The sequence below is a fragment of the Eubalaena glacialis genome, chromosome 2 (genome assembly GCF_028564815.1).
Source record: "Eubalaena glacialis isolate mEubGla1 chromosome 2, mEubGla1.1.hap2.+ XY, whole genome shotgun sequence".
Taxonomy (NCBI): domain Eukaryota; kingdom Metazoa; phylum Chordata; class Mammalia; order Artiodactyla; family Balaenidae; genus Eubalaena; species Eubalaena glacialis.
This window is the reverse complement of record NC_083717.1, coordinates 120,455,412-120,480,583: the sequence shown is the minus strand read 5'-3', so window position 1 is coordinate 120,480,583 and position 25,172 is coordinate 120,455,412. Positions and strand designations below refer to the sequence as shown.

Genomic DNA, 25,172 nt, shown 5'->3' with positions numbered 1-25,172 from the left:
ATGGTATGTACTCTTGATATGATGTGATGAAAATGGCACTTTACCTCTGTGATCTTCCTCCCCCAAACCCATAATCCCAGTCTAATTATGAGAAAACCATCAGAAAAATTCCAATAGAGAGGTGTCCTTCAGTATACCTGACCAGTACTCCTCAAAATTATCAAGGTCATCAAAAACAAGGAACATCTGACAAACTGTCACAGCCAAGAGGAGCCTAAGCAGACATGACAACTATATGTAATATGGTATCCTCGATGGGATGCTGGAACAGAAAGAAGACATTAGGTAAAAACTAAGAAAATCTGAATAAACTATGTACTTTAGTTAATAATAATAATGTATCAATTCTGGTCCATGAATAGTAATAAATGTACCATACTAATGTTAAGATGTTAATAATAGAGAAAGCTGTAGGGAGGCATGAGAGAACTGGCTGTGTTGTACCACCTGCTGAAGTTTTCTGTAAATCTAAAACTGTTTTAAGAAATAAAGTCTAGGGGCTTCCCTGGTGGTGCAGTGGTTAAGAATCCGCCTGCCCTGGTCCGGGAAGATCCCACATGCCGTGGTGCAACTAAGCCCGTGCGCCACAACTGCTGAGCCTGTGCTCTAGAGCCCGCAAGCCACAACTCCTGGAGCCCGCGAGCCACAACTACTGAAGCCCATGCACCTAGAGCCCGTGCTCCGCAACGAGAAGCCACTGCAATGAGAAGCCCACACACCGCAACGAAGAGTAGCCCCCGCTCGCCGCAACTAGAGAAAGCCTGCGTGCAGCAACGAAGATCCAACGCAGCCAAAAAATAAATAAATAAATAAATTTATTTAAAAAAAATAAAGTCTAGTAATAATAAGAAGAAGATGGGACAAAATCACCTCCAACTCTCTTAGGCTTCATAGGCATTTTCTTCTTTAGCTTTCTAATCTTCATCCTTTTGGGGCACTTACATTGCACCCGGGCTCCTTATAGCTTATCCTATCCACCCGTTCCGTATTTCTCAGAACTCTGATCCCCCACGGGCTACGGTGATCTCATTCAGTCTCATGGCTTCAGTCACTACCTCTCTTCCGGCGATTTCCAAATCTTGTCTGGTTCAGATCACTGTTCATCCAACTCTCTATTACACAGCGCCCCCTATACGTCCAATTCAGCTTTTTCAAACCCAAACCCTGATTCTCGTTAAACCAGCTTCTACAGAGGCCAGAACCCTGGGTTATCACCCACAGACATCCCTTTATCACGCTCCCTGTCAGTCGGTCCCTAAATTCTGTCAACGCCTCCCACCTCGGGCCTTTTGTATTGTGTTCTGTTTCCAACCCTGCTGCCAGGCCCTCAGCACTTCTGGCCTCCCTGCCTTCAGGTATTCCCTTTCTATGTCTTTCTTTGCTTTCCTTTCCTTCTTTTCCACCCCTGGAGCAGGCATTCACAAAGGAAAATGTGGAAGTTCTCTCAGGCCTCCGCCAGGCAGTTCATTACTCCTCTCTCCTCACTATATTTCCTCACCATGAGTTCCTTTTCTCTATCCTCAGTGTGTGTGTGTGTGTTTAGGTGTTTGTTTACTTTTTTTGTGTTTGAGACATAGAATCACAAAGACTTAGTGGCTGAATTGCCACAATCTATTTAAAAATATACTAAGGCCCATACAAAGACCCCAGCCATCAACCCGGTTTTCTCAGGATTCGGATGGACCTAAGTAGAGACACAAGAACCACCTTTGAATTCGGTAAGGGGAAAAGCTGACATAAAATGGCTGCAAAACGCAATAAAATTAAGACCTCAAAATAAGGGCGAGAGATAATGAGGAAATTTTAAAGAAGAAAGAAGGGGAGACTTTCAAAATACTGCTTATGGCCATATTGCATGGTATGCAATAAAGTAAACACCTGCCCCATCGAGCCAGCCAGGAGTCGAACCTGGAATCTTCTGATCCGTAGTCAGACGCGTTATCCATTGCGCCACTGGCCCTGAGACGATTTTGTAGCTTTCAATGATGATACTTCAAGCTTATACTGCAGGGTTTTATGCTGCAGTGTTTCATGGGACATGTAGTCTCTTAACGGAATTCTACGAGTACACGGAGCATTATGGGAGATTGAAGTTCGTCAAGAACCAGACCCTGAGATTGGTGACTCTTCCGGAGACACGCCGTACGTCACTGTGCAGCCCGCGGATTGGTGGGAAGAGCCACTCCCCACCCCTCCTCCTCCAGCTCCGGAGCCGTGGAAGACGCTTTGGTTGTTAGGGAGACTCGTCCCGCCTTTTGGGGGCTTTTCTTCGGCTTTGTGATTGGCTGCTAGTGTCAGGGAATCTCGGCGTGGACAGCGCGAGGGAAAAGATGGCGGCGATGGCGGTCGGAGGTGCCAGTGGAAGTCGCGTGTCCAGCGGGAGGGACCTGAATTGCGTCCCCGAAATAGCTGACACACTGGGGGCTGTGGCCAAGCAGGGGTGAGGGCCTGGACCTCTGCGAGCGGAATGCGGGGTCCGAACTCGGGGACAGAGAGGCGCAGACCAGTCATTCCCGAGAGGCAGGGGTGAGGGGGTCGGAGTGGATACGACGAGGGCGGGGGAAACTATTAGTCCTTGGAGCGGAGAAGCCTCGGGCCCTGGAGCGTGAGAGAGAGAAAAAAAAACTTGTTGGGGGCGTGGGGTCACTGAACCCCAAAGTCAGGGGAGTTATCAGGTGAACTCACAGGGGGCGTACAGACCTTCAGGGCCATGGAGAGCGAGATTATCGTCTGAGAGTGTAAGAGTTAGGGGGCTAGGGAGAGAAGAGAAAAACCTTGAGGGGGGAAACTTGGGCAGTACTGGTGCAGATCTGGATGTGACAGTCTTGGAAAACCAGTGACAGCAGAATAGAAAGTCCACGTGGTGTGGATTTTCATCGTTTCTCTTTACTCATCTTTTCCATGGCTGTGTTCCGGGGAGAAATTGAGGCACAGTGCAGCGGAAGTGATATGCCCCAAGATGGGCTGAATTCAGCAGTCCAGTCGGATGACTGACGGCAGCTGAAAGGGTTGTGCAGAATCAAGATAGCCTAGTCCAATTGCTTGGATGTCTGGGCACTGCTGCTGTCTTTACATGACGATTCTGGGTCTGTCGCGGTTGTAGGTTTGATTTCCTCTGCATGCCTGTGTTCCACCCGCGTTTCAAGAGGGAGTTCACTCAGGAACCTGCTAAGAATCGGCCGGGCCCCCAGACACGATCAGACCTACTGCTGTCAGGAAGGGGTAGGGACCATCCCACATGCCCCTTAATTATTAGAGGCAATAACAACTTATGCTTTATCAGTGCCTTCCTTCTCTTCCTTTCTTGACTTGGATATATTGGTTCCCCCCGGGATATAGATAACTCTTGTTCTCTCCTTGCTTACCTGCTAAAAGCCTTAGTTCCCTATTCTGCGTCAGGGTCTCCTGTCCTGTATCTGTGATAGAAAAAGTCTGTCTCATCTCTAACTCTCTAGTCCCTGTTAAGAACTAGAAATTGAATGAGTAAAGTTCTGAACCTCATTCAGTCTTTGTCTTTCTTGGGTGGGGGAGTGCAGACTGGAATACACTAATTGTGGGAAAGCTTTCTCCATGGATTCGCCCAGACTCAAAAGTGGAAAAGATCCGCAGGAACTCCGAGGCGGTAAGACTGACCTCTTCAATGAATCTTTTTAAAGATCAGGTCTGTAAACAAGCTGGATGGGGAGAGTAGTTTTTTCCCCCTTCATAATTTAGTAAATCTAATATAAGGCAGTTAAAGCTATTTGAATTGCTAGCTCTTAACTTTTTCCTCTTGATCTCCATTCCAGGCTATGTTACAGGAGCTGAATTTTGGGGCATATTTGGGTCTTCCAGCTTTCCTGCTGCCCCTAAATCAGGAAGATAACACAAACTTGGCGAGAGTTTTGACCAACCACATCCACACTGGCCACCACTCCTCCATGGTATGGCTGAGGGCCTCCTTTCCTGCTGCTTATTATGGTAGTCAGGCTGTGCTAAGTATCTTCTTGTTCCTAGCCATTCAGTAAAAGGTGCATTTGGCAGAATTGAAATGTCAGTACTGCCTACCCACAACTAAAAGTGGTAAGCAGAGAGTTATAAAATACCTAGAATATTCAATTACTTCCAGCAACTTGTAGTGAAATAAAAGACAAGGCAGATACTTAAGGATATGCACAAGATACGTGTACACATACATATAATCACAAATTGGGAAAAGCATATAAAGAGAGTAATTTGAAATCTGGATCAAGATCTTTTTAGTTGAAGGAAGCTTTCTGGACCCAATGAGTTCAAAACAGTTCTAAATAGGGTACAGAACCTATTTATTGTTCATGTGCAGTTCTGGATGCGGGTGCCATTGGTGGCACCGGAGGACCTGAGAGATGATATAATTGAGAATGCGCCAACTTCACACACAGAGGAGTACAGTGGAGAGGAGAAGACATGGATGTGGTATGTCTCCTTTTGCTGCTGTACCAGGGCAAAGCCTAGGGTGGAGGGAAGTACAGAGTGGAACCTGTAGGAAGGTCTCCTTGAGGTATGGTGATTGGTGGGCCATATGTATTTGACTGTATTTTTCTGTATTTGACTCTGGACAGGTGGCACAACTTCCGGACCTTGTGTGATTATAGCAAGAGGATTGCGGTGGGTAAGTCCACAAATATCCTGGGATAGGTTATCATTCTCTGACCTCCTGTGACCAAAAATCAGGGGTCTCATGTACACTTGGCTGCTGGGAAGTTTTGCTACTTTCTCTGTGCCTCAGGTCTGCCTTGCTCTTAAGGAGTAGACAGATCTTGCACAAAAGAGCAAGGAAAGGCTTCTGGCCTGTCAGTGATTGACAGGTCTTTCTTTTCCCTTGTGTAGCTCTCGAAATTGGTGCTGACCTCCCATCTAATCATGTCATTGATCGTTGGCTTGGGGAGCCCATCAAAGCAGCCATTCTCCCCACCAGCATTTTCCTGACCAATAAGAAGGGATTTCCTGTTCTTTCTAAGATGCACCAGAGGCTGATCTTCCGACTCCTCAAGGTGTGTAGTAGAAGGGTTCTAAAGGTGCTGCAGCTAATCCTCTTGCCTTATTCACATATGTATGATGGGGTGTTCTTTGTTGTTCTTTTTTTTTCCCCTCTGTGGGGCTCTTTTCCCCTCTAGTTTCTGGAGAGCAATTTTGGCAAAGTTGGGGGTCTTGAGAGCAAAAAGGCAAATAGCAGTAGAGGCCCCAGAAACATTTCAAAAGGAACCAGATCTCATGAGAACTTTGCAGAAAGTTTCACTCAAGAAGTTATAGCAACAGGGCTTCCCTGGTGGTGCAGTGGTTAAGAATCCGCCTGCCAATGCAGGGGACATGGGTTTGATCCGTGGTCTGGGAAGATCCCACATGCTGCAGAGCAACTAAGCCCGTGCACAACAACTACTGAGCCTGCGATCTAGAGCCCGAGAGCCACAACTACTGAGCCCATGCGCCACAACTACTGAAGCCTGCGCCCCTAGAGCCTGTGCTCCGCAACAAGAGAAGCCACTGCAAGGAAAAGCCCGCGCACTGCAACGAGGAGCAGCCCCTGCTCCCTGCAGCTAGAGAAAGCCCGCATGCAGCAACGAAGACCCAATGCAGCCAAAAATAAATAAATTAAAAAAAAAAAAGTTATAGCAACAATCCATGGGCCTCTTGAGCCAGGATGATGTTTATGTGGCATAGGAGGGCTCTTGACGCTTTTGTTGGTATTTGGTGATCTGGGCCTTATTTTATGCTAGAGTTCTTTGGCCATAAACCATAATAATATCCTCTTGGTATAAGGACTGTGTCTGATGGTCTGACTTATTCTCACAGTTGGAGGTGCAATTCATCATCACAGGCACCAACCACCACTCAGAGAAAGAGTTCTGCTCCTACCTCCAGTACTTGGAATACTTGAGCCAGAATCGACCTCCACCCAATGCCTACGAACTCTTTGCCAAGGGCTATGAAGACTACCTGCAGTCCCCACTCCAGGTGGGTCTGGAGTACACTGAGAGGAGGGAGGTTGGGGGAGGAAATGTCTCTTGAGAACAGGTGCCCTAAAATCCTACCAAAGCTCAGGAGGCAGTGGGAAGGTTTTGGTATTCTGGTGCATTGTCCTTGCCAGAAACTGGCTAACTTACTTTGCCTTTTTCCTCTCATTCATCAGCCACTGATGGATAATCTGGAATCTCAGACATACGAAGTGTTTGAAAAGGACCCTATCAAATACTCTCAATACCAGCAGGTACAGTGTGGGTCCCAGATGGGGTCAAGCACAGGGCTGGGATGACCTGGGTGAGGATGGCATTATAGCCATGAGGTCTTCCCTCGTTCCCCCAGGCCATCTATAAATGTCTGTTAGACCGAGTGCCAGAGGAAGAGAAGGACACCAATGTCCAGTGAGTGCTCTCCCCATGATTCCAGAGATTTGCATGCCTGCTTCTCTACATGCAGAGTCAGCTTGACTCCTCCCTCTCTTTCTTAGAGTGCTGATGGTGCTGGGAGCAGGCCGGGGGCCCCTGGTGAACGCTTCCCTGCGGGCAGCCAAGCAGGCTGACCGGCGGATAAAGCTGTACGCTGTGGAGAAGAACCCAAATGCTGTGGTGACGTGAGTAGCAACCTTTTTTGCTGGGAAGTTTGTCCCCAGTGTCAGTTTTTCTTATCTTATCCTGACTTGTATCATCTCTGTTTTAGGCTGGAGAACTGGCAGTTTGAAGAATGGGGAAGCCAGGTGACAGTAGTCTCATCGGACATGCGGGAATGGGTGGCTCCAGAGAAAGCGGATATCATTGTCAGTGAGCTTCTGGGGTCCTTCGCTGATAATGAGCTGTCACCGGAGTGCCTGGATGGAGCCCAGCACTTCCTAAAAGGTGCCTCCAGGCTGGGGTGTACTGAGTAAGGGGATTGGATTATCAACTGGGAAGGCTGGACGGGACTGGGGAGGGATGGGTGTGGCAGCAGCCTAGAGGAGGTTACAGAGTTTAGGGAAGGCAGGGCAGACTTGGGTCAGTGCCCTTAGCAAATGAAGCAATTTCTCTGAACCTCGGTATTCATATCTGTAAAATGAGGGGAGTGGACCAGAGCAGAGACTCTTAATCTGAGATCTGTGGACTTCCTGAGCTGACATATGTACTTTGGGCTTAGCTTTCATCAGGATCTTACAGGAAAGAAAGTTAAGAACCACTAGATTAAAATACCTTGGGTTCCTTCCAGTTTCACTCTTGTGTGACTCTAAATTAACCTAGAAGTAGAATCCCCCAGGGCAGGAGTTAGGAGCAGGTTGGCCTGGGAATGTGATAGCATGGAGCTGCCTGGGTCTATTTTGATACGGGAGGTCTGGGCTTTCAGTACAGATGCACCATTTCCATCCCTTGGGAAGTAATGTGACTCTCCCGCTCTGCAGATGATGGCGTGAGCATCCCTGGGGAGTACACCTCCTTTCTAGCTCCCATCTCCTCCTCCAAGCTGTACAATGAGGTCCGAGCCTGTCGGGAAAAGGACCGCGACCCTGAGGTAAAGAGCTACTCTCTTCTGGAGGACTCTTTTCTCTTTAGTCCTTTTCTTTTTCTCTGTCAGCATAAGTGTTTTCTTCCACTGGAGAAGATGAAGAGGTGAAGGAGTTGGGGATGTGGGAAAGCGATTGAAGTGAAACTATGTTTTTATCTTTTTCTTTTTCTTTTTTTTTTTTTTTTTTAATATTTATTTATTTGGCTGCGTCGGGTCTTAGTTGCGGCACATGGTATCTTCGTTGCCGCGTGCTGGGATCTTCAGTTGAGGCATGTGGGATCTAGTTCCCTGACCAGGGATGGAACCCGGGCCCCCTGCATTGGGAGCGCAGTCTTAGGCACTGGACCATCAGGGAAGTCCCTGTGTTTTTATCTTTATCTGTGTCCCTAAAGCTTGAGCTGCATTCCCTGGGGAATTAGGTCGCTCTCACCTGTCTTCTCCAGATCTTGTTCTCTCTCGGGACAGGCCCAGTTTGAAATGCCTTATGTGGTACGGCTGCACAATTTCCACCAGCTGTCTGCGCCCCAGCCCTGTTTTACCTTCAGCCATCCCAACAGAGGTGGGTTCCTGCATGGCTGTGCTCTGACTGGTTGGGAGAGAGCTCACCCTCCTGGTTTCCTCCCTTGCTGTCCTGAGTCTGCTCTATCTGGTCTCTATCAAGCCTTCCTCTCCTGGTTCCTGCTCATGCCTTACCAAGTTGTCTAGGGTTTCTGGCCGCTCATCACCCACACCGCTCTTCCCTGACAGATCCTATGATTGACAACAACCGCTACTGCACCTTGGAGTTTCCCGTGGAGGTGAACACAGTGCTGCATGGCTTTGCAGGCTACTTTGAGACTGTGCTTTATCAGGACATCACTCTGAGTGAGTGTTTGGGGCAGTAGATGGGGAGTATAAGAGCATGCTACCTGGGCAGCATACGTACATGTTTCGGGCATCCTATGTACATGTTTCATTTAGAGTCACAGGGAACCCAGGAATCAGTGAATGGGGATCTTTGATTACTTGCTTCTGTGTTCACAGAAGAGATGCTCCTCAATCTAGGCAAAAAGCAGAGTCATGGAGACCTCAATTTTTTTTTAATTTTTAATTTTTAAAATTTTTATTGGAGTATAGTTGTTTTCCAATGTTGTGTTAGTTTCAGGTGTACAGCAAAGTGAACCAGTTATACTCAGTTTTTTAAATTACTTTGTCCACTTAGGTATCCGTCCAGAGACTCACTCTCCTGGGATGTTTTCATGGTTTCCCATCCTCTTCCCCATTAAGGTAGGAATCACCTTTAAGGCTCCTTGGGTTAAAGAGTAACTTTTGTCATTGGTGTTCTGCCCCTTCCCTTCTTCCAGGATGATGCTTGTCTGTGACCCATGTTCTACCGCTCTCACGTGCTCTTGGATCCTGTTGTAGATGTTGGGATATGTGCAGGGGCCTTCCACCTGGCTTCCCACATCTACTCTGGCTATTCTTCTGTCCATTCTCTACCTGGAGCAAGAGTCATCTTTTAAAAACCTGAATCTGATCCTATCTCTCTCCTGCTTTTAAAACCCTTCAATGTCTTTCCACTGCCCTACGATAAGGTCTTAAATCTTTGTTAGACTTGGTGTGATCTAGTTTTCGCCTGTCTTTTCAGCCACTGTCCTTGGATTACATTGCTTCAGTCCTATGGACCTTCTTTTGGTTTCTCTAATGCCCCATGTTCTTTCCTGCCTCGGGGTTTCACACCTTTGTCCTCTGCCTGTAAAGTTCTTGGCTCATTTCTTGACTCAGCTGACTTATCTTCCAAGTCTCATTAAACATTCTTATTGTCAGATAATTTTCCCTGACCTTGTAGACTAGGTTAGTGTTACCTTTCATAGGTGTTTTCATAGCACCCTATCCCTGTTCACAGTGTTCATCCCACTTTTGATTATTTGTTCAGTGTCTGATTGTTCATTTCTGATTATTTGTTCTGATAGACTTCAAATAAACCTCATGAGGGTTGGAACATCGTTTGATCATTTTATCTCCACACCTAGCTTAGTACATTGCCACATAAAATTCATTAGCTCCACCCTGAACCTCCATGTCTTTCTTCTTACAGCAGCCCATTACCGTGCGTGAAGGCCAGACCATCTGTGTGCGTTTCTGGCGATGCAGCAATTCCAAGAAGGTGTGGTATGAGTGGGCTGTGACAGCACCAGTCTGTTCTGCTATTCACAACCCCACAGGCCGCTCTTACACCATTGGCCTCTAGCCCTGCCTGCAGGTGTCTAGAGCCTTGGAAGCAGCTTCAGGTTCTGCTCCTGTAGCACAGAAGGTGCAGTACACCATGGGCTCTGATTTGCCTTGCCCATCAGAGAGGAGCATTTCAGTCCACTTTCCTGCCTTACGTCAAGATGGGCAAAGGATGAGAATTGCAGGGCTCACGCCACCAATCTGTGAAGACTTCAGGCCAGGGCATGAGGAATTCATGTTGGATCTGCGGCTACTCCAACAGGCACTCAGCCTCAAGTGCTCCCTGGGATGGCCCTGAGAACATGTGGATTGAACAACTTTTCAGCCCTTTTCTCTGCCCATCTCTGTTCCTATTTTGATGATTTTGTGTAAGGAGGAAATACAAATAAAGTGAGGTTATGGCCCTTCCTGCTCCAACTCTGCTGCCCCCTGCCTCTGCTTCTCCACCCATTACTTACACATATTCAGATCTATGCTCTTATCCAAGACTTGAAGGGGCCTAGCTTTATTTCCTATTTAAGAAGCTTAGTGGTGACTCTTGGACTCCCAATTATAGGCCTTTCTGACCAGCTACAGAGAGGTCTTGTCCGTTAGGACCTGTGAGTAGGCTCTTGTCTGGGGGAGGAGGCATAGTGTTTGTTGCCATGGAGAAAGATAGGGTAGTGAGTGAAGCCAGCTTCCCTTCCACCTTCCTGAGCTGCTGTACTGCCAGCTCCTCTGTTACCTCTTGGGAGAGAAACTGGAAGTCATCCAGGCTTCGCCAGCAAGAAGCCACTTATTTTGTTTGAATAAAATCATAGGATTAGAGTTTGAAGTCCTAAGAGATAATCTAGTCTAATTCTACATTTTACAGAAAAGGAATTTGAATTGGTACAATGATATAAAGTTAGTATTCAAATCAGGACTCAACACGGTTCCTGTGACTCCATGGCCCTCTCCATGTCATAACCAGCTATCTTTCTGGCAGCTGTATTAGGCAGCTGAAGGCTCTGGGGGTTCTGGAAGACGTTGCAACGTGAGGGTGGACATCAGTTCCTTCTCTTTCTGGTTAGAGGGCTGAGTACTGCTGCACCGAGTCACCTGAGAAACTGCCTCAAGTTTACCCTTGCGGTGGGAGGTGTGTGGGGCACTGATTTGAACTGAAGGTATGTGAGCTGTAGGACCAGGCAGAATGCGGAAGAAGACAAATCTGTGACAGTCTCGTGAGATCCAAGCGCTGAGGAAACGAGGCAGCGGTTGGGAGGGTTGTATGACAGAATGGGGATGTGCAGCCCAGCATCCCTCCCCACGGGAAGCAAATACAGTTGCTCTGCAGAAAGCTGTCCCAGAGAAGCCTGACGTGAGCTCCTCGGCAAATCTGAGTGGGGACGGCCAAGGACGTCAATAGGCTCCTCCGCGGTGTTCGCCTAGTCTACAGGAGAGCCGGGAACGAGCCGGAGAATCCTTCTCTCCGGTGCTCTGCCCGGTTGCCCCGCCTTCCGCAAGTCATTTAACCAATGAGAGAGCGGTAGGCGACTACCTAAGGACGCTTCTGCTTTCCCTCAGTCTCGGAAGGATTAGCCAATCAGTGGGAACTTGATGGTTGCTGAGAGACCTTTGAGCTTGGCTCCACCCATGCTCAGGATTTTAGCCAATGAAAATCTGTACTTTGGAGTGTTGCCGCGATACCAGTGAGATTAATTCCGCCGCCTGAATGTTTCGGCGCCTGCGCAGATTGGGGAACGTTCTGGAAGACAGCGGAGCTGCCGCCATTTTGCGGGAAGAGGAGCGGCTCCGATTGTAGTGGGGCTCTTACTGCTGAGTCTCTGGAAGGGAGCCGTGCTTCGCGTCCCCCGACACACCCAAAGGAACGGAGGGAACCGGGACCCCCCCCTGCGGGGACCCGGAACTGGTAAGAAACCCCGAAACCGGGTCCCCCCCGAAACGTCACCTATGCGTGACGTTGTCGCACGGCGCCTCCCCCTGACGTCACAGGCAGAAAATGGCGTCAAGAGCAGAATTGGGCAAACTTTTTATTTATTTATTTTTTGAGGGGGCAAACTTTTAAAATTAAAAAAAATTTTTTGTTTACTTTGATCTGGAAGTGTTCGCTACCTAACTGTAATCCATCGGCACCCTCGTGGCTACATCCTTTAGCGATGAAGATGCTGTTTCAAGGGTCCCAGTGACTGATCTCTTTCCAGGTCCCCGCAGGCCTGACATTTAGGGCGTCCCACACTGTGGAGGGAGCATCGACCCACCACGGTCTGAGAGGACATGTGGGATCCGTTTTCAGCCCCTAGTGCCACCAGTCAGAGAGAGATGAGGGAATTGAGGCTTCTTCCTCAATCTTCAGTCTCTCAAAGACTCATGTTCAGTATGTTGGCCACTCTGCCCACACATCCTGTGGCGGTAGAGGAGCATAGTGGGGCCACATACGAGGCTTTAGAATCGGGACACTGGTCCTCGCAGAGATGCTGCCAGTCGGTAACTTGTAGGACCATTTTTTGAAGCGTGGCCTTGGCTTGTTACACAACATGGGGAATGATTTTATCTTTCTCATTGTTTCTGTTCTTAATTAAGCTGTCTTCAGTTTGGAGATGTTTGTGCCCAGCTCAGTTACCGGACCCAGGAGATGGCGCTACCATCACCCCTGGGACTCCAGCGTTTGGTGAATTCTGCCTGATCAGGGCTGACAGTGGTTCTTCACTCTCCTTTGCCCCCGCGGCAGTGGGGCCTAAGTGCTGGCTTGTTTCTTGTCTGTGCTATGACAAGGTCCACGTAGTGCCGTGATTATGGGCCTCTAACATAGTTTTTGGAGCAGGGTTGGAAGAAAGCACTATAATATTTTAATGTATGGGACTGAGTGGACTTTGACCCATAAATTAGGACTCAAAGAGTTTGAAAACTCCCAACGTGAAAGCACACAGTGTTTGGGACATTCTGTTTTTAGGACATCTAGAAAGATAGACTAAACCCAGCAAGATTGCAAGTTTCAAAGTGTGCTGGTGTTATATATGTCTGTGCTTAAATAGATTCATTCATTTGTTTCTGAAGTCTGAAAACTTTATTCCATAGGAAGGGGTTCATTTGTCAACTTACATGAAAGTTTTTTTTTTGGTGTTAAGTTATCCCTATGCTGTACTAGCACTCACAAAGAGCAGTTCTTGAAGCATTTCATTTGGAGAGTTAAAGGCAGACTGTAAAAAAGAGAAGCGTTATGACACTTAGAAAAATTGTATGGATTTGGCAGCCAAAATGAATGAAAGGAACAGAACTTGTAGATCAAAAACTTACTTTTAGAACCATGTTTTCCCACAGTAGCATGTATTAAGATATATGCTGGCATATATTAAAATCAGATAGCATATATTAAAATCAGCCTGGTTTCTAATATTTTGTAGCATATACTGTTACACGCTGAATATCTGTAAGCCGCACAATAGGTGTGACTAATGGGACTGATTCTTTTGATATACGTATCAGAATATTCTTCAGGTCAGTATATATTTAAAAATAGACATCTTGGTAAGCTGTGTACTTTTCTTTTTTAAATTTCCTTTAGGGTTTAAGTTATAAACCACATGAGAGAGCAGTAACCTGTTAGAATATTAGACTTAAGAGTCGGAAGACTTATGATCAAGGGTCAGCTCCTCCATTTGAGCTTTGTGACTTTGGGCAGTTCACAGAACCTCAGTTTTTTCATCTGTGCATTTTTAAAATCTTTCTTTCTTCCTTCTTTCCTTCCTCCCTTCCTCCCTCCCTCCCTCCCTTCCTTTCTGCTGTGCCGCGTCTTAGTTCAGGCACGTGGGATCTTTAGTTGCGGCATATGGGCTTTTTACTTGCAGCATGCATGTGGGATCTAGTTCCTTGACCAGGGATCGAGCCCGGGCCCCCTGCATTGGGAGCACGGAGTCTTACCCACTGGACCACCAGGGAAGTCCGTCATCTGTGCATTAGATCCAATAGTTGCCTGTAGCATATGTTACCATTGATTGTTAAATAAATGTAAGGTGTTAGTATAAGAGATTGAGTTCACTGGTTTTTAGACACAGCTATTTGATTTTGGTTTGGTTTCCATTTTAAGCCTTAAATTTGGCTCCAAGTAAGTTTTATTGGTTGGCTCTTTCCAAGAATTTTATCTCTGTAACATGTTTAGCATAGTGCCTAGCAATATTAGGTACTATAAATGATAGATATTGATATAATGATTACTCTTATTAAGTCATCAAAATAGGCTATGGACTCTGAGGGTAACCAAGACAGCATGATTGGATGATGCATTAGCTGCTTTAAAGAGGACAAAGCTCTTGAGGATATGGAAAGTCTAATTATGATTAACCTCCTTGCATAGAAAGTATTTAGATTAGGTTTTTTTTCAGCTTTATTAAGATATAATTGACATAAAATAAAACTGTACACATTAAAGTGTACAGTTTGATGGGTTTTGATGTGTTTTGATATGTGTTAACACCCATGAAACCATCACCCCCCAAATTCCAAAACGCCCTTTTATAATCCTTTCATCCTAGCTCCTTCCCACCTATTCTTATCCTTAGGTAACCACTGGTCTGCTTTCTGTCACTACAGGTTAGTTTGCATTTTCTAGAATTTTATGTAAATGAAATCATACAGTATGTATTCTTTTTTTTACCTGTTTCCTTCCACTCAGCATAATTATTTTGAGAGTCATCCATGTTATGTATATTGATAATTTCAGACCAGTAATTTCTGAATAATTTATCCTATTGATTTTGTTTGGTGTCTTCTGTTTTTTTTTATTTGATAGACCTGTCGTGGACAGACTTGGGAAAGACCATTGCTAGATGTGAAAGCTTGGGGTAGGCGAGAAGTCCTACTGTACCTTCCTAGACAGAAAGGCTTCAAAGTGGGACTGGTTAAGCCTGTCTTAATCATGGTCTTTCTGAGTTACCCAAACTCTGGTTGGTATTGTACAGAAAATGCTTAATGATGAATCCCCTCATTATTTATGTTGGGCGGTGGTGTGGGGAAAAGCTCAGGACAAATCTGCATTATTCTGGTATTGCTTTGTCTTGCTCCTAATTTTTAGTCATGCGTTCTTACCTTTTTATTGGAAATATGTGCCGATTTAAGTTTAAACTAATTATTCAGAATTTTGAACAGTAGAATGGAGGCTGAATGTCTGTTGTAAAGTAAATAGTAATTTTGAGTACCAACATTTTCTCTTCACAGGACGGGGTCTATATTGTATTTTGTTTCTACCTAGATATTCAATATTTTTCTAGACCCCTGACCTTTTCTAAGCCATAAAGCAGAACTAGTTCAGATCAGTAAGGTGCAAAAATAAACTTAGGGTAAGCAACAGCGGGTAAGGTACCTTTGGAGTTCAAGAAACAGAACTGTATATCCTGAAATCTGTTTCTTGCAGGGGGGAGGGAATGTGGGGTGCTGGAAGGGGAGGAAAAATATAAATGAGGTTCTTATGTATTGATGTCCTCTCCTCAGATCTGCTACAATGGCGTCCGATGACTTTGATATAGTGATTGAGGCCATGCTGGAGGCTCCCTATAAAAAAGAGGAGGTAAGATTCCCCATCTCACTCTTGGAATTGGGCTGGTAAGAAAAAGCACTTGTGGATCATCAGTTTCAACGTTTTGTGAATCTTCTTTCCCTGTTCGTTTATTATGTGCAGTGGTTTTCATAAAAGGCATAATCTTTTAGTAAGCTCTGCTGGAGGCCGATACTCAAGGGCCATGCTTACAGAAAGGGCCCCAGAAACTGGGGGTCGGGGGGACATGAAGTTGCAGTGGGAACCAGTGCTTTGCTCACAGCTCTCATTGACACAGTAGAAGGTCAGTGTATCTCAGGCATAACTCTCATTTCTCACTCTCCAGGGAAATGGGTGTTAGTGGAACAGATGTTGGGGTAGCTAAAGGTTTGACTTCAAAATCTGATTTCTTCTTTTTGGGTAGTTTCCTTCCTTCTTCTCTTATTCTTTTTGTTAGGAGGTCCAGGTGCTTAGAAACTGTTTAGATGATTGAGAGCTTCGATTTCATGAGCTTTCTTCCTTGTCCACTTCTTTCTTTGCCCAATGGAATCTGTGTGTCTGCCACCTGGTACCTTGTGTCATTTTCCTGGCGAACCCCTCAGGATGAGCAGCAAACTAACGAGGTTGAAAAGGAGAGCCCTAGTAACACCACCAACAGCACCAGCCGTACCGGCAGCAGTGGCAGTGGCACCAGTGGGAGCAGCGCCAGTGGGGAGGCAAGCAAGTGAGTGTGGCCTGAGGAAAATGGGTTGGCAACTTGAGGAAGGGAAGCAACTGTGTCCGTTATAGAGACAGCCAGAACAGGGAGGTGGTTGCTGGTAAGACTTCTGACTTTTAGTAATGGCTCCACTGGGTCATGGGAATGATGGTGACCTGGGTTAATGATCTTCTAGTCTTTGCTTGCCAGTGTAGATTTGTGGATAGACTTGTGGATCAGTCCAGGCGTTGATGTAGTATTTCACTTGAATAAAATAGCAAGAGGATCTCTGATTTGGAAACATGAGCTTTTGCTTGGTTTTGTGGGGGAAAATGGCCATTTCAGATGCTTGACAGCATTCAGGGCTCTGTGTAAACTGATGTCATGCCATTGTTGTGAACTTCTGCCATATTGTCTTCTAGACTTTGGTCTTTCACTGCTTTCTGTTTCACCCTTGCTTTAGTGTCATTTCTTATCCTTGGGAGAGATAGTGAAACCTCAGTAATAAGAGTTTATGCTCTCTTTCACAGGAAGAAGAGGAGTCGGAGCCATAGTAAAAGCAGGGATAGAAAACGCAGGTCAGTCATTCTGGGGCCGCTTGGGTTTTGAGAATTATAAATGGAAAGATACCAGGGAAAGCTGTACATTTAAAGGCCAGAAAGGTTGGTTTGTTTTTTAAGGAGCTTAATAGTCATTGCCGTCCACAGTCGTAGTCGAGACCGTCATAGGCGGAGAAGCAGTCGGAGCCGGAGTCGAGATCGGCAGCGTCGTCACCGCAGCCGTAGCTGGGATCGTCGACATAGTGAGTCACGAAGTCGAGACCGACGTCGTGAGGATCGTGTGCGCTACAGGAGTCCACCGCTTGCCACTGGGTATCACCTTTTGCTTATAAGATCATCTTTGTATCGTATTTTGGGATAGGCAGGAGACCCAGTTACTGGAGGGGTGATACTCAGAATTCGCATGTGCGATGAGGTGCTGTAATCTGGTTTTCTCATGGTGGAAGACCCAGCACTGGGCCAGTGTGGATAAAGGTGGGTGACCCGGTTTTCAGTTTGGTTGTTCTCTGTTCCGTAGGCGTAGGTATGGACACAGTAAGAGTCCTCATTTCCGAGAGAAGAGCCCAGTCAGGTGAGTTGACAATGAGCACTCTTTTAGGGATTGTGAGTTATGAATAAAAAGCGGTTTGAGCCAAACCACAGGAATGTTTAGTACTTGAGGGTACCTGAAGAATGATGACCAAGTACTGGGAGGGAGGGTCTCGACGATTTTGCTCACTCTTTAGGGAGCCAGTTGATAATCTGAGTCCTGAGGAGCGGGATGCCCGCACAGTGTTCTGTATGCAGTTAGCTGCCCGCATTCGGCCTCGAGACCTGGAGGACTTTTTCTCGGCTGTTGGCAAGGTAACCCTCTTCCCCCTCTTAGTTGTCTCTGAGAAGCCTGTCTTCTATCCATCCCCCTTTATGCCCAACTCAGGATTTCCTTTTTGCCCTGGATAGGTTCGAGATGTACGTATCATCTCAGATCGGAACTCACGTCGTTCTAAGGGCATTGCCTATGTGGAATTCTGTGAGATCCAGTCTGTGCCGCTGGCCATTGGGCTGACCGGGCAGCAGCTGCTGGGAGTGCCTATCATTGTACAGGCCTCACAGGTGAGCAGCCTGAGAAATGGACACGAGAAGATGGAGTTGATGGTGGTAGGTGTGGGGCATGACCCATCATTTCGTCCTTCCGCAGGCTGAGAAAAACCGACTGGCAGCCATGGCTAACAACCTGCAGAAGGGCAGTGGTGGACCAATGCGCCTCTTCGTGGGCTCCCTGCACTTCAATATCACCGAGGACATGCTCCGGGGCATCTTTGAGCCCTTTGGCAAAGTGAGTAGAAAGGGAAACCTCTGAAGGGAATCGGAAAAAGTGGGGAGGGCAAGTGTACCTCCTCGTTCTGTCTGACCATGATTAACCCACTGCGTGTTTCACGATGGCCATGTGGGTCCATGCTGGGAAAGTTGGGCTCCATCTGTATTCATACTGCTCAGGAGACAAATTTGGCACCATGAAATCAAATAATGGGGTCCAGATGAAGTAAGATGAGTCAGAAAAAGTGTTTGGGAAAGAGATGGGCTTTGTCTCTTTTTTAAAATGATTTGGAGAGATGTAATGGGTTGGTTAGAAAGTTAGAGGTATTTAGAACAATCGGGGTAAGGGACTTCCTTGGCGGTCCAGTGGTTAAGACTCCGTGCTTCCACTGCAGGGGGCGCAGGTTCGATCCCTGGTTGGGAAACTAAGATCCCACATGCCACATGCTGCGCATGGCCAAAAAAAAAAAAAAGAACAGTCTGGGTAGGAAAGATCAAAGGTATGGCTTAGCCAAAAGATTATTGATTATTTTTCTCTATTCTGCAGATTGATAATATTGTCCTGATGAAGGACTCAGATACAGGCCGCTCTAAAGGTTATGGTTTTATTACGGTGAGTCTCTAGTCTTCAACTTTTTAATTTTAGTTTAGGTTTGTCCACTTGTCTGATTTTGCAGCTTAGCTTCATCCTCCTCCCATAGGAACTGTCTAAATGACCCATAAACCCTGGTGCCTGAAGCTTGGACTAGCCTTCTGCCCCTTGAGATGAGTGCATTGCTTGAGATCATGGCTTTGCTCCTACACTCTGTCAGTGGCACTGGTATGGGGTGTCCAGGAGGTCAACCAGCTTCCCTGGTGCTACAGCTTGTTCTCTGGGTAATAGTAACGATTCCAGGCTGCAGCTAAGAGGTTGGGGGCATGAGAGAGGTTAGGTACGGGCCTTTATAGATGTGCTTTATAGAATTGGTATATTTTCATGATGCGGTGGGAATAAGAAGGTATATACTTCTCTCTTGTCCTACCCAGTTTGAAACAGTTTCCCCATTGAGAAATATCTTTATATTTAAATACCACTATAGGGAAAACAGTGAGGCCACCTAATAGTGGGCAAGTCTCACCTTTTCCTGACACTCCAACAAAATTGTTTCCAATTCCCATAACTGGTTCTTCCAGCCCCATGTGACTCCAGGCTAGGACTGGCTGCCAGCCACAAAGTCTGATAGAAGCTGATATTTTCTGGGCTCAATCCAGGCAGCATACACCCCCCCAGTTGCCTGCAGGGCAGAGGGGAGGTAGGTTGTGTTCTACCATGGGAATTGCTTATCTCAGAAGTATCTGGTAAAAGCACGCCACCTACACCACCTGCCTAGGAACTGTCAGTACCACGTGCCAGGCCCTAGGACAGGTAATACCAGAGTAAATAAAGCTAGCTGTGATGTTCATGGTGGCAAGTACCTTTTCTAGCTCCCTGTGTGACTCAGATGCAGAAAGGCTTCTGTGGGGCCTTTTTGCCCTTGTGTTGCTGCCTTTTAGGTCAACACCCTTGACACATAAACAGCAGACTGGGAATCCTTTTCATGCCAGGCTGCTGCTAGTGCTGCTGCTGAAAGGGACGAGAGAGTAGAGACCTTCTGGCCAGTGGGCCAGAGTCAGCAGCACTGGGGCGGGGTGGGAGTGGGGGTGCAGTCTCGCTCTCAGTACCAGGGTGTGCGCCTTCCTGAGGCTGGGCTCTGGAGTTCCACGTTCCTGGTTCTTGACTAAGGACTGAAACTTACTAGTTCTGAGGGCTGAAATTAAAGCTCAGGAGCCTTGGCTCTCAGCCTGTCTTACTTCCATTTGATATGCCCATTTGTGAAACAGCCTGTCAGACTGGGCTCCCTACAGATGATGCGCTGTTAGGTTCTCAGTGGAGCTGGAAGATTGAAAAGCGATTGCCCTTGAGTCAGCTGGAAAAGGTCTTTTTTAGAGAACCATTTGGGGGCATGGGGATCTTAGGTCACATTCCCTGGGAAAGAAAAGTTTGAGCCACAGTGAGCATGCAATTTTCATGGGACAGTAGGACGAGAGAGTATTAGTGGGGCTTTGAGAGCATGTCTGTGGCCAGGAGGTACCTGATATGGCCTGGGTTCCTTGTAGTTCTCTGACTCTGAGTGTGCCCGCCGGGCCCTGGAACAGTTGAATGGCTTTGAGCTTGCTGGTCGGCCTATGAGGGTTGGCCATGTGACCGAGCGACTGGATGGTGGCACAGACATCACTTTTCCTGACGGAGACCAGGAGCTGGATCTGGGATCAGCGGGTGGACGTTTGCAGCTCATGGCCAAATTGGCAGAAGGTAGGGCTTCTCTGCAGAGTGAAGAACATGGCGTTGAATTTTACATCAAGGGTTAGGACTTAACCCCACCTCGTCTTTCCCTCTGAGGCTCTGGAATCCAGCTGCCGACCACCGCTGCTGCTGCCCAAGCTGCTGCCTTGCAACTGAATGGAGCAGTTCCTTTGGGGGCCCTGAACCCAGCGGCTTTGACTGGTAGACTTGGACTTGGGAAAGGGAGAGAAGGGTCGGGCCTGGAAAGCATGAATGCTCTGTGCTAACTCCCTTGTCTCTCTTTGTTCCAGCTCTGAGTCCGGCCCTGAACCTCGCCTCCCAGGCAATCGCCTCCCAGTGCTTCCAGCTTTCCAGCCTCTTTACCCCCCAAACCATGTGAGTCTCAAGGCCCAGCTCATTTCAGTGTTCACAGTTACTTTCTTTCCTCCGGCTTCCCGTTTACATCTTCTCCATGCCATAGGTAATGAGTGGCGCAGTCCACTGCCTCCCTGTGCCTCTGGGTCCTGCCACTCCCTTCTCCACGTCTACCCTTCCATGGCCCCTTCTCTCCATTCTGTGGACCAAACCATCCTGAGGGTGTGAACATTGACGGTGGGGGAACTGGGACCCCCTCGGACACCAAGGAGAGCTCCTGCCCACCGCAGCCGCAGTGGGAATGGACCCTGGTGAGCAAAGCTGCCAGTTGAAGAGAACAGAATCTGCACTTGCATTGAACATCTGTTTCTCTGTGTTTATCGTCTCCTGGGATGACCTTCCTTGCCCTTTCCAACCACCTCTTACTGATTCCTTGATTCCTCCCCCATTGGGAAGGCCATAGGGCATTAACTGAAGGACCTAACTGCTCTCTGCCTGCCTGTACCTTTACCCTACAATCTGTCACAGAAAACTTTTAAGACCTCTGGTCTGTGAGGACTTTGGGGTTTGAGGGAGTGAACCTTGAAAGTGCTGGCTTGCTGCTACAAGGGCCCTGGAAGATAGCACGGACATGTGCGTTGGGAAGCCTGCCTTAAACCTTAGCTTGGGGGCCAGAACTGCTACTGTGGGCTCAACATCTTGCTGGGAGGTGTGGGAATGATCTCTCCTGCCAGCCATTTTGGATGTCTTAGGGGCATTCGGGAGTTCAGTGAAAGGTGGAGTACCTTTCTGTTATCTTCCATCTTCCTTTGTGTAGTTGTCCTTCCTTTGGCCCAGAGTGGGAGGATGGAGGGGAGGCTGCTTCTCTCCACCACTTCCATGTGCCTCTGGAGACTGTGGGCTCAAGCCCATCTGGGCACACGTGAGTCCTTCTCACTCTATTTTATACCCTTGTATCTGTGTACATAAATATAAATATATATATATAAACTTTGTACAAAAGGCAGGTCCCACGGTTGTGGCGGCAGCTGCCCATGTGTGTGGTCTCGGTCCAGTGGTGTGTCTGTCTGACGTTAACTTATCCTGAGCCAAAACCACGAATGGTTCTAGGGATATAAAACATTTGTAATGCCATTGAGTTTTCTTTCCTTTATTTTAATTTTTTAAAAATCTAATTTTTAGAAAGAAAAACAGACAAAAGGCACACACGCCATCTGTATCTGCTTTATACTCCCGTGGTCTTTATGCCCCGTGGTCTCCTTCTGTCTTTATCTTGATGATCTCCAAACCTCCCTGCCTAGTGGACAGACCTCTGGGCTCCCTCTCTCTGCCTGGGGACAGATCTTGTCTTTCCACCAGATGGCAGTGTGACGGTAGCACGTTCTGCACCTTGCTCGAAGGGTGTTTCGTGATCCTGAGGAGCTTAAGTACCAGAGAAGCCTCCTAAGCTCACCATTCTTACCTTGTTGAACTCTGTACCCGCCTTTGGACCTTTCTGTAGTGGACATCCAGTCCAGTATCCAAAGGGGTTTGGGCATTATACATCAGGGCTCCCCAGGCCTTAAGTCTGCAGTTGTTCGTCCTTTCAGTCCCCCCAACTATTCCCATATGGCTCTGATAATACAGGCCTGAGACCGATCGATGAATTCCAGGGAGCTGAGTATTCCAGGCATGGCCCTTCCAAAGGTGAGGGCACACCTTCCTTTGCTTGCTTTGTAAGGCTTAGAACAAGGGGCCAGCGCAGAGCCTGGCTCGCCAACTAGGGACCAACCAAAAGGAGAAGGTCTGAGGTTCAGGGACAGGGCTCTGTGGGCTTCCTCCATTCTTTACTGGTCTCTATGCAACAGAATGTTGAGAGTTTATTGTCACGCTAAAAATTTGGATAATTGCTGCTAGGTTTTAACTTGTCAGTTAAGGCTTCTAAGCAGAGTGATGGTTTTTTAGTGGTTAGCTTATGACGTTGCTCTTTACACTGCAGTGTTAAGTACCTGAAACCTACTTGTGGCATAAAAGGCCACTGGGACTCTGGAGGGACTTCCAGGCTGCTGCAGTCTCACCCACTGTCACCCCTACCCCTTCCCTGTACTAATTTGCTCTCTGGACCTGGGAGAAGGGAAGGAGGCCGCGTTATTTTTAGGTAGGAGCAGCTGGCTAAGGCCCAGTCCCTTGCAGTTATTGATGCGGCTGCTAAGGCATCCTGACCTCAGTGCAGACCATTTTTATGCATCCTCCTGAGGCTATGGGCCAGGCCTCCTCATGGCAGTCTTGAACATCTTCAAACTGTAGGTACCCCCAGGCCTTGCTTCCTGCCCTCAGGTGGGCCCCCACCACTGCTCAGTTTCCTTATACTCCCATTCCTAGCTGCTTTGGCCTTCCTGCACTTTGGGTCCTTCCACCTCAGTTCTTCCTTGCTCCTTGTTCTTAGAGCCTTGCATAGCTTTTTGCTGGGAGAGAGACAAGGGTGGAAGTAAGGGAATGTCTAAGACAACTTCTGTTCTAGTCTTAACCCACATAAGGTGACAATGTCTAGTGGGTAACAGCCGGTGTCACTGTGTGTGACTCAGTGCCTTCTTGTTACTCATCCCTCTATAGGGGGTGGTTGGAGTGGAGAGAAGGGGCAGTGAACAGCCTCTGGGCCCAACCTGATGTAAAGGAGCCTCCCTCAACCTCCTGCCTGAGCACGGTGGCTAAGGTGGGAGTAGAGATGAGACTTGCCCAGGTCTGTTCCCAGCGCAGTTAGAATTTTCCCACCAGTCCTCAATTCTGAATGGGATTTTTCACCTGGCTTTCGGCTTACAGCCTCCACTTCTCTCTTCTCTAAGGCAGTGGCATTCCTCCCTGTTCTTTAAATGCTGCTGGATTGGGATTCACCTTACTTCTTTCTTAGGCTCTGTGGGCTACCAGTGGAAGCAGGGCTGTGACCTATGAACCTTTAGTCTTGGTGCTTGTAAGGAAGGGAAATGAGCTAAAAACTTGGAGATATTCTGTCACAGCCCCTCCTTTCTCTTAAAGAGTCTGGTGCGAATCAGGAAGTATTACCTGGACAGGGACTTCCCTGGTGGTCCGGTGGGTAAGACTCCACGCTCCCAATGCAGGGGGGCCCAGGTTCGATCCCTGGTCGGGGAACTAGATCCCACATGCATGCCGCAACCAAGAAGTTCGCGTGCTGCAACTGGAAAAAAAAGGAGTGGGGGGGAGTATTACTTGGACAGTCAGAAGAGGCTCTCCTGGCACCAAAAAGTGGGGTGGTTAACAGTTAATGAGAATTTACATTTATGCAGGATTTGGTGTGGGTTAGGCATTGTTCGAATCATTTTATTTATTTTTTATTTATTTTTTTAAATTATTTGCTTTATTTTTTTTTTTAATTTAATTTATTTATTTATTTATTTATGGCTGTGTTGGGTCTTCGTTTCTGTGCGAGGGCTCTCTCTAGTTGCGGCAAGTGGGGGCCACTCTTCATCGCGGTGCACGGGCCTCTCACTATCGCGGCCTCTCTTGTTGCGGAGCACAGGCTCCAGACGCGCAGGCTCAGCAATTGTGGCTCACGGGCCTAGTCGCTCGGGGGCATGTGGGATCCTCCCAGACCAGGGCTCGAACCCGTGTCCCCTGCATTGGCAGGCGGATTCTCAACCACTGCGCCACCAGGGAAGCCCCGAATCATTTTATATGTATTGAATTGTTTAATCCTCACAACGACCCTCTGAAGTAGATTCTTTTATTATCTTTACTTTGTTAATGAGGAAACTGATACCCAAAAGGTTAACTAACTTGTCCCCCGATTATGCAGTTAGCAAGTTTGGGATTTCAGTCCAGTCTAGCTTCAGATCCCTTGATCTTAATCTTAACCTGCCTCAGCATCACTGTGGAAGCCAAAGCCTTGGAGTCATGGGGAAGTGTCACTTTTTCTGTCTCTATACTCATAGTTCTCAGTATATGCTGAATTCTTCCACTTCCATGTCTACTGTCTTGTTCTCTCTTTCTGCCCCTCTCTGCTGGTCAAAATCCTGTCCTTTAAGACTGATGATTTCCTAGTTGAAGTTGATTTTCCTTTTCAGTATTCTTGGTCCTATGTAGGTCTTATTCTGACTTTATTTACAGTTCTTTGTAAACTCTGTTACTAGATGGTTATAGATTGATGAAGCCAGTCATAGATGTGTCTTTTTCATTACTGTTTTGTTTGCACCATTTTGTATCTGTTGAGTTGAATTAATTCCCTCTCAGTTCAAGTCAGAGCCAGGCTTTCCAGAGGCTGTCCCTTCTAGCCTGCTTTTCCTAGCAGTCTCGTCCATTTCTTCCTCACTGCTCCAAGAGAGGAGGCAGCTTTACTCTTTTTGGTGTTACCATGGTAGCCTGTGAAGCTTTCTGTCTAAAGTGATGCTTGCCACCCCAGAGACTGATGTTCCCATGGCAACCAGGTGAAGTCAGTAGTCATGAGCTGAATGCAGGAAAGGAGTTCTGGTCTGAAGCTGTGTGTCTGAATCTTTTGGCTTCAGATATCACCCCCTTCCCTTCCAACTTTTGCACTCTATATCCAGAACTGATTGCTCGCAAAGTGTATTCTTTTTTTTTTTTTTTTTTTTTTGGCTGCATTGGGTCATCGTTGCGGTGCGAGGGCTTCTCATTGCGGAGCACAGGTTCTAGGCGCACAGACCTTTGCAGTTGCGGCACGCGGGCTCAGTAGTTGTGGCTCGCGGGCTCTAGAGTGCAGGCTTAGTAGTTGTGGTGCATGGG

The 25,172-nt window shown here is 47.3% G+C and overlaps 2 protein-coding genes and 1 non-coding gene across 12 annotated transcripts; 2 read left to right on the top strand and 1 right to left on the bottom strand.

The window, feature by feature from the left end:
• Positions 1-1,887: 1,887 nt before the first annotated feature.
• TRNAR-ACG (transfer RNA arginine (anticodon ACG)) lies at positions 1,888-1,960 on the bottom strand. The gene has a single exon. It is a non-coding gene; the product is annotated as a tRNA-Arg (tRNA).
• Positions 1,961-2,217: 257 nt separating this feature from the next.
• On the top strand, positions 2,218-10,116 carry PRMT5 (protein arginine methyltransferase 5). Of its 4 annotated transcripts, none has more exons than XM_061182356.1 (18): positions 2,218-2,440; positions 3,104-3,222; positions 3,537-3,622; positions 3,789-3,923; positions 4,322-4,434; positions 4,581-4,630; positions 4,849-5,012; positions 5,812-5,973; positions 6,149-6,226; positions 6,322-6,380; positions 6,467-6,589; positions 6,676-6,851; positions 7,385-7,494; positions 7,954-8,047; positions 8,236-8,352; positions 8,690-8,754; positions 9,566-9,634; positions 9,719-10,116. In XM_061182356.1, the coding sequence occupies exons 1-18, from the start codon at positions 2,331-2,333 to the stop codon at positions 9,995-9,997; spliced, it is 2,109 nt and encodes a 702-aa protein (XP_061038339.1). In that variant the 5' UTR covers positions 2,218-2,330; the 3' UTR covers positions 9,998-10,116. The 4 variants fall into 4 exon arrangements, with proteins under 4 accessions (XP_061038339.1, XP_061038341.1, XP_061038340.1 ...); XM_061182357.1 differs by lacking the exon at positions 2,218-2,440 and adding an exon at positions 2,449-2,526; XM_061182358.1 differs by having other exon boundaries at positions 2,219-2,440; positions 9,566-9,806.
• Positions 10,117-11,398: 1,282 nt separating this feature from the next.
• On the top strand, positions 11,399-21,572 carry RBM23 (RNA binding motif protein 23). Of its 7 annotated transcripts, none has more exons than XM_061180630.1 (15): positions 11,399-11,590; positions 14,468-14,519; positions 15,166-15,241; positions 15,811-15,932; positions 16,436-16,483; positions 16,613-16,777; positions 16,983-17,036; positions 17,191-17,308; positions 17,405-17,557; positions 17,643-17,780; positions 18,309-18,374; positions 19,898-20,093; positions 20,181-20,285; positions 20,375-20,459; positions 20,545-21,572. In XM_061180630.1, the coding sequence occupies exons 3-15, from the start codon at positions 15,176-15,178 to the stop codon at positions 20,546-20,548; spliced, it is 1,320 nt and encodes a 439-aa protein (XP_061036613.1). In that variant the 5' UTR covers positions 11,399-11,590; positions 14,468-14,519; positions 15,166-15,175; the 3' UTR covers positions 20,549-21,572. The 7 variants fall into 7 exon arrangements, with proteins under 7 accessions (XP_061036613.1, XP_061036610.1, XP_061036609.1 ...); XM_061180623.1 differs by lacking the exon at positions 11,399-11,590 and adding an exon at positions 12,241-12,349; XM_061180627.1 differs by lacking the exon at positions 14,468-14,519 and having other exon boundaries at positions 11,400-11,590.
• Positions 21,573-25,172: the final 3,600 nt, after the last annotated feature.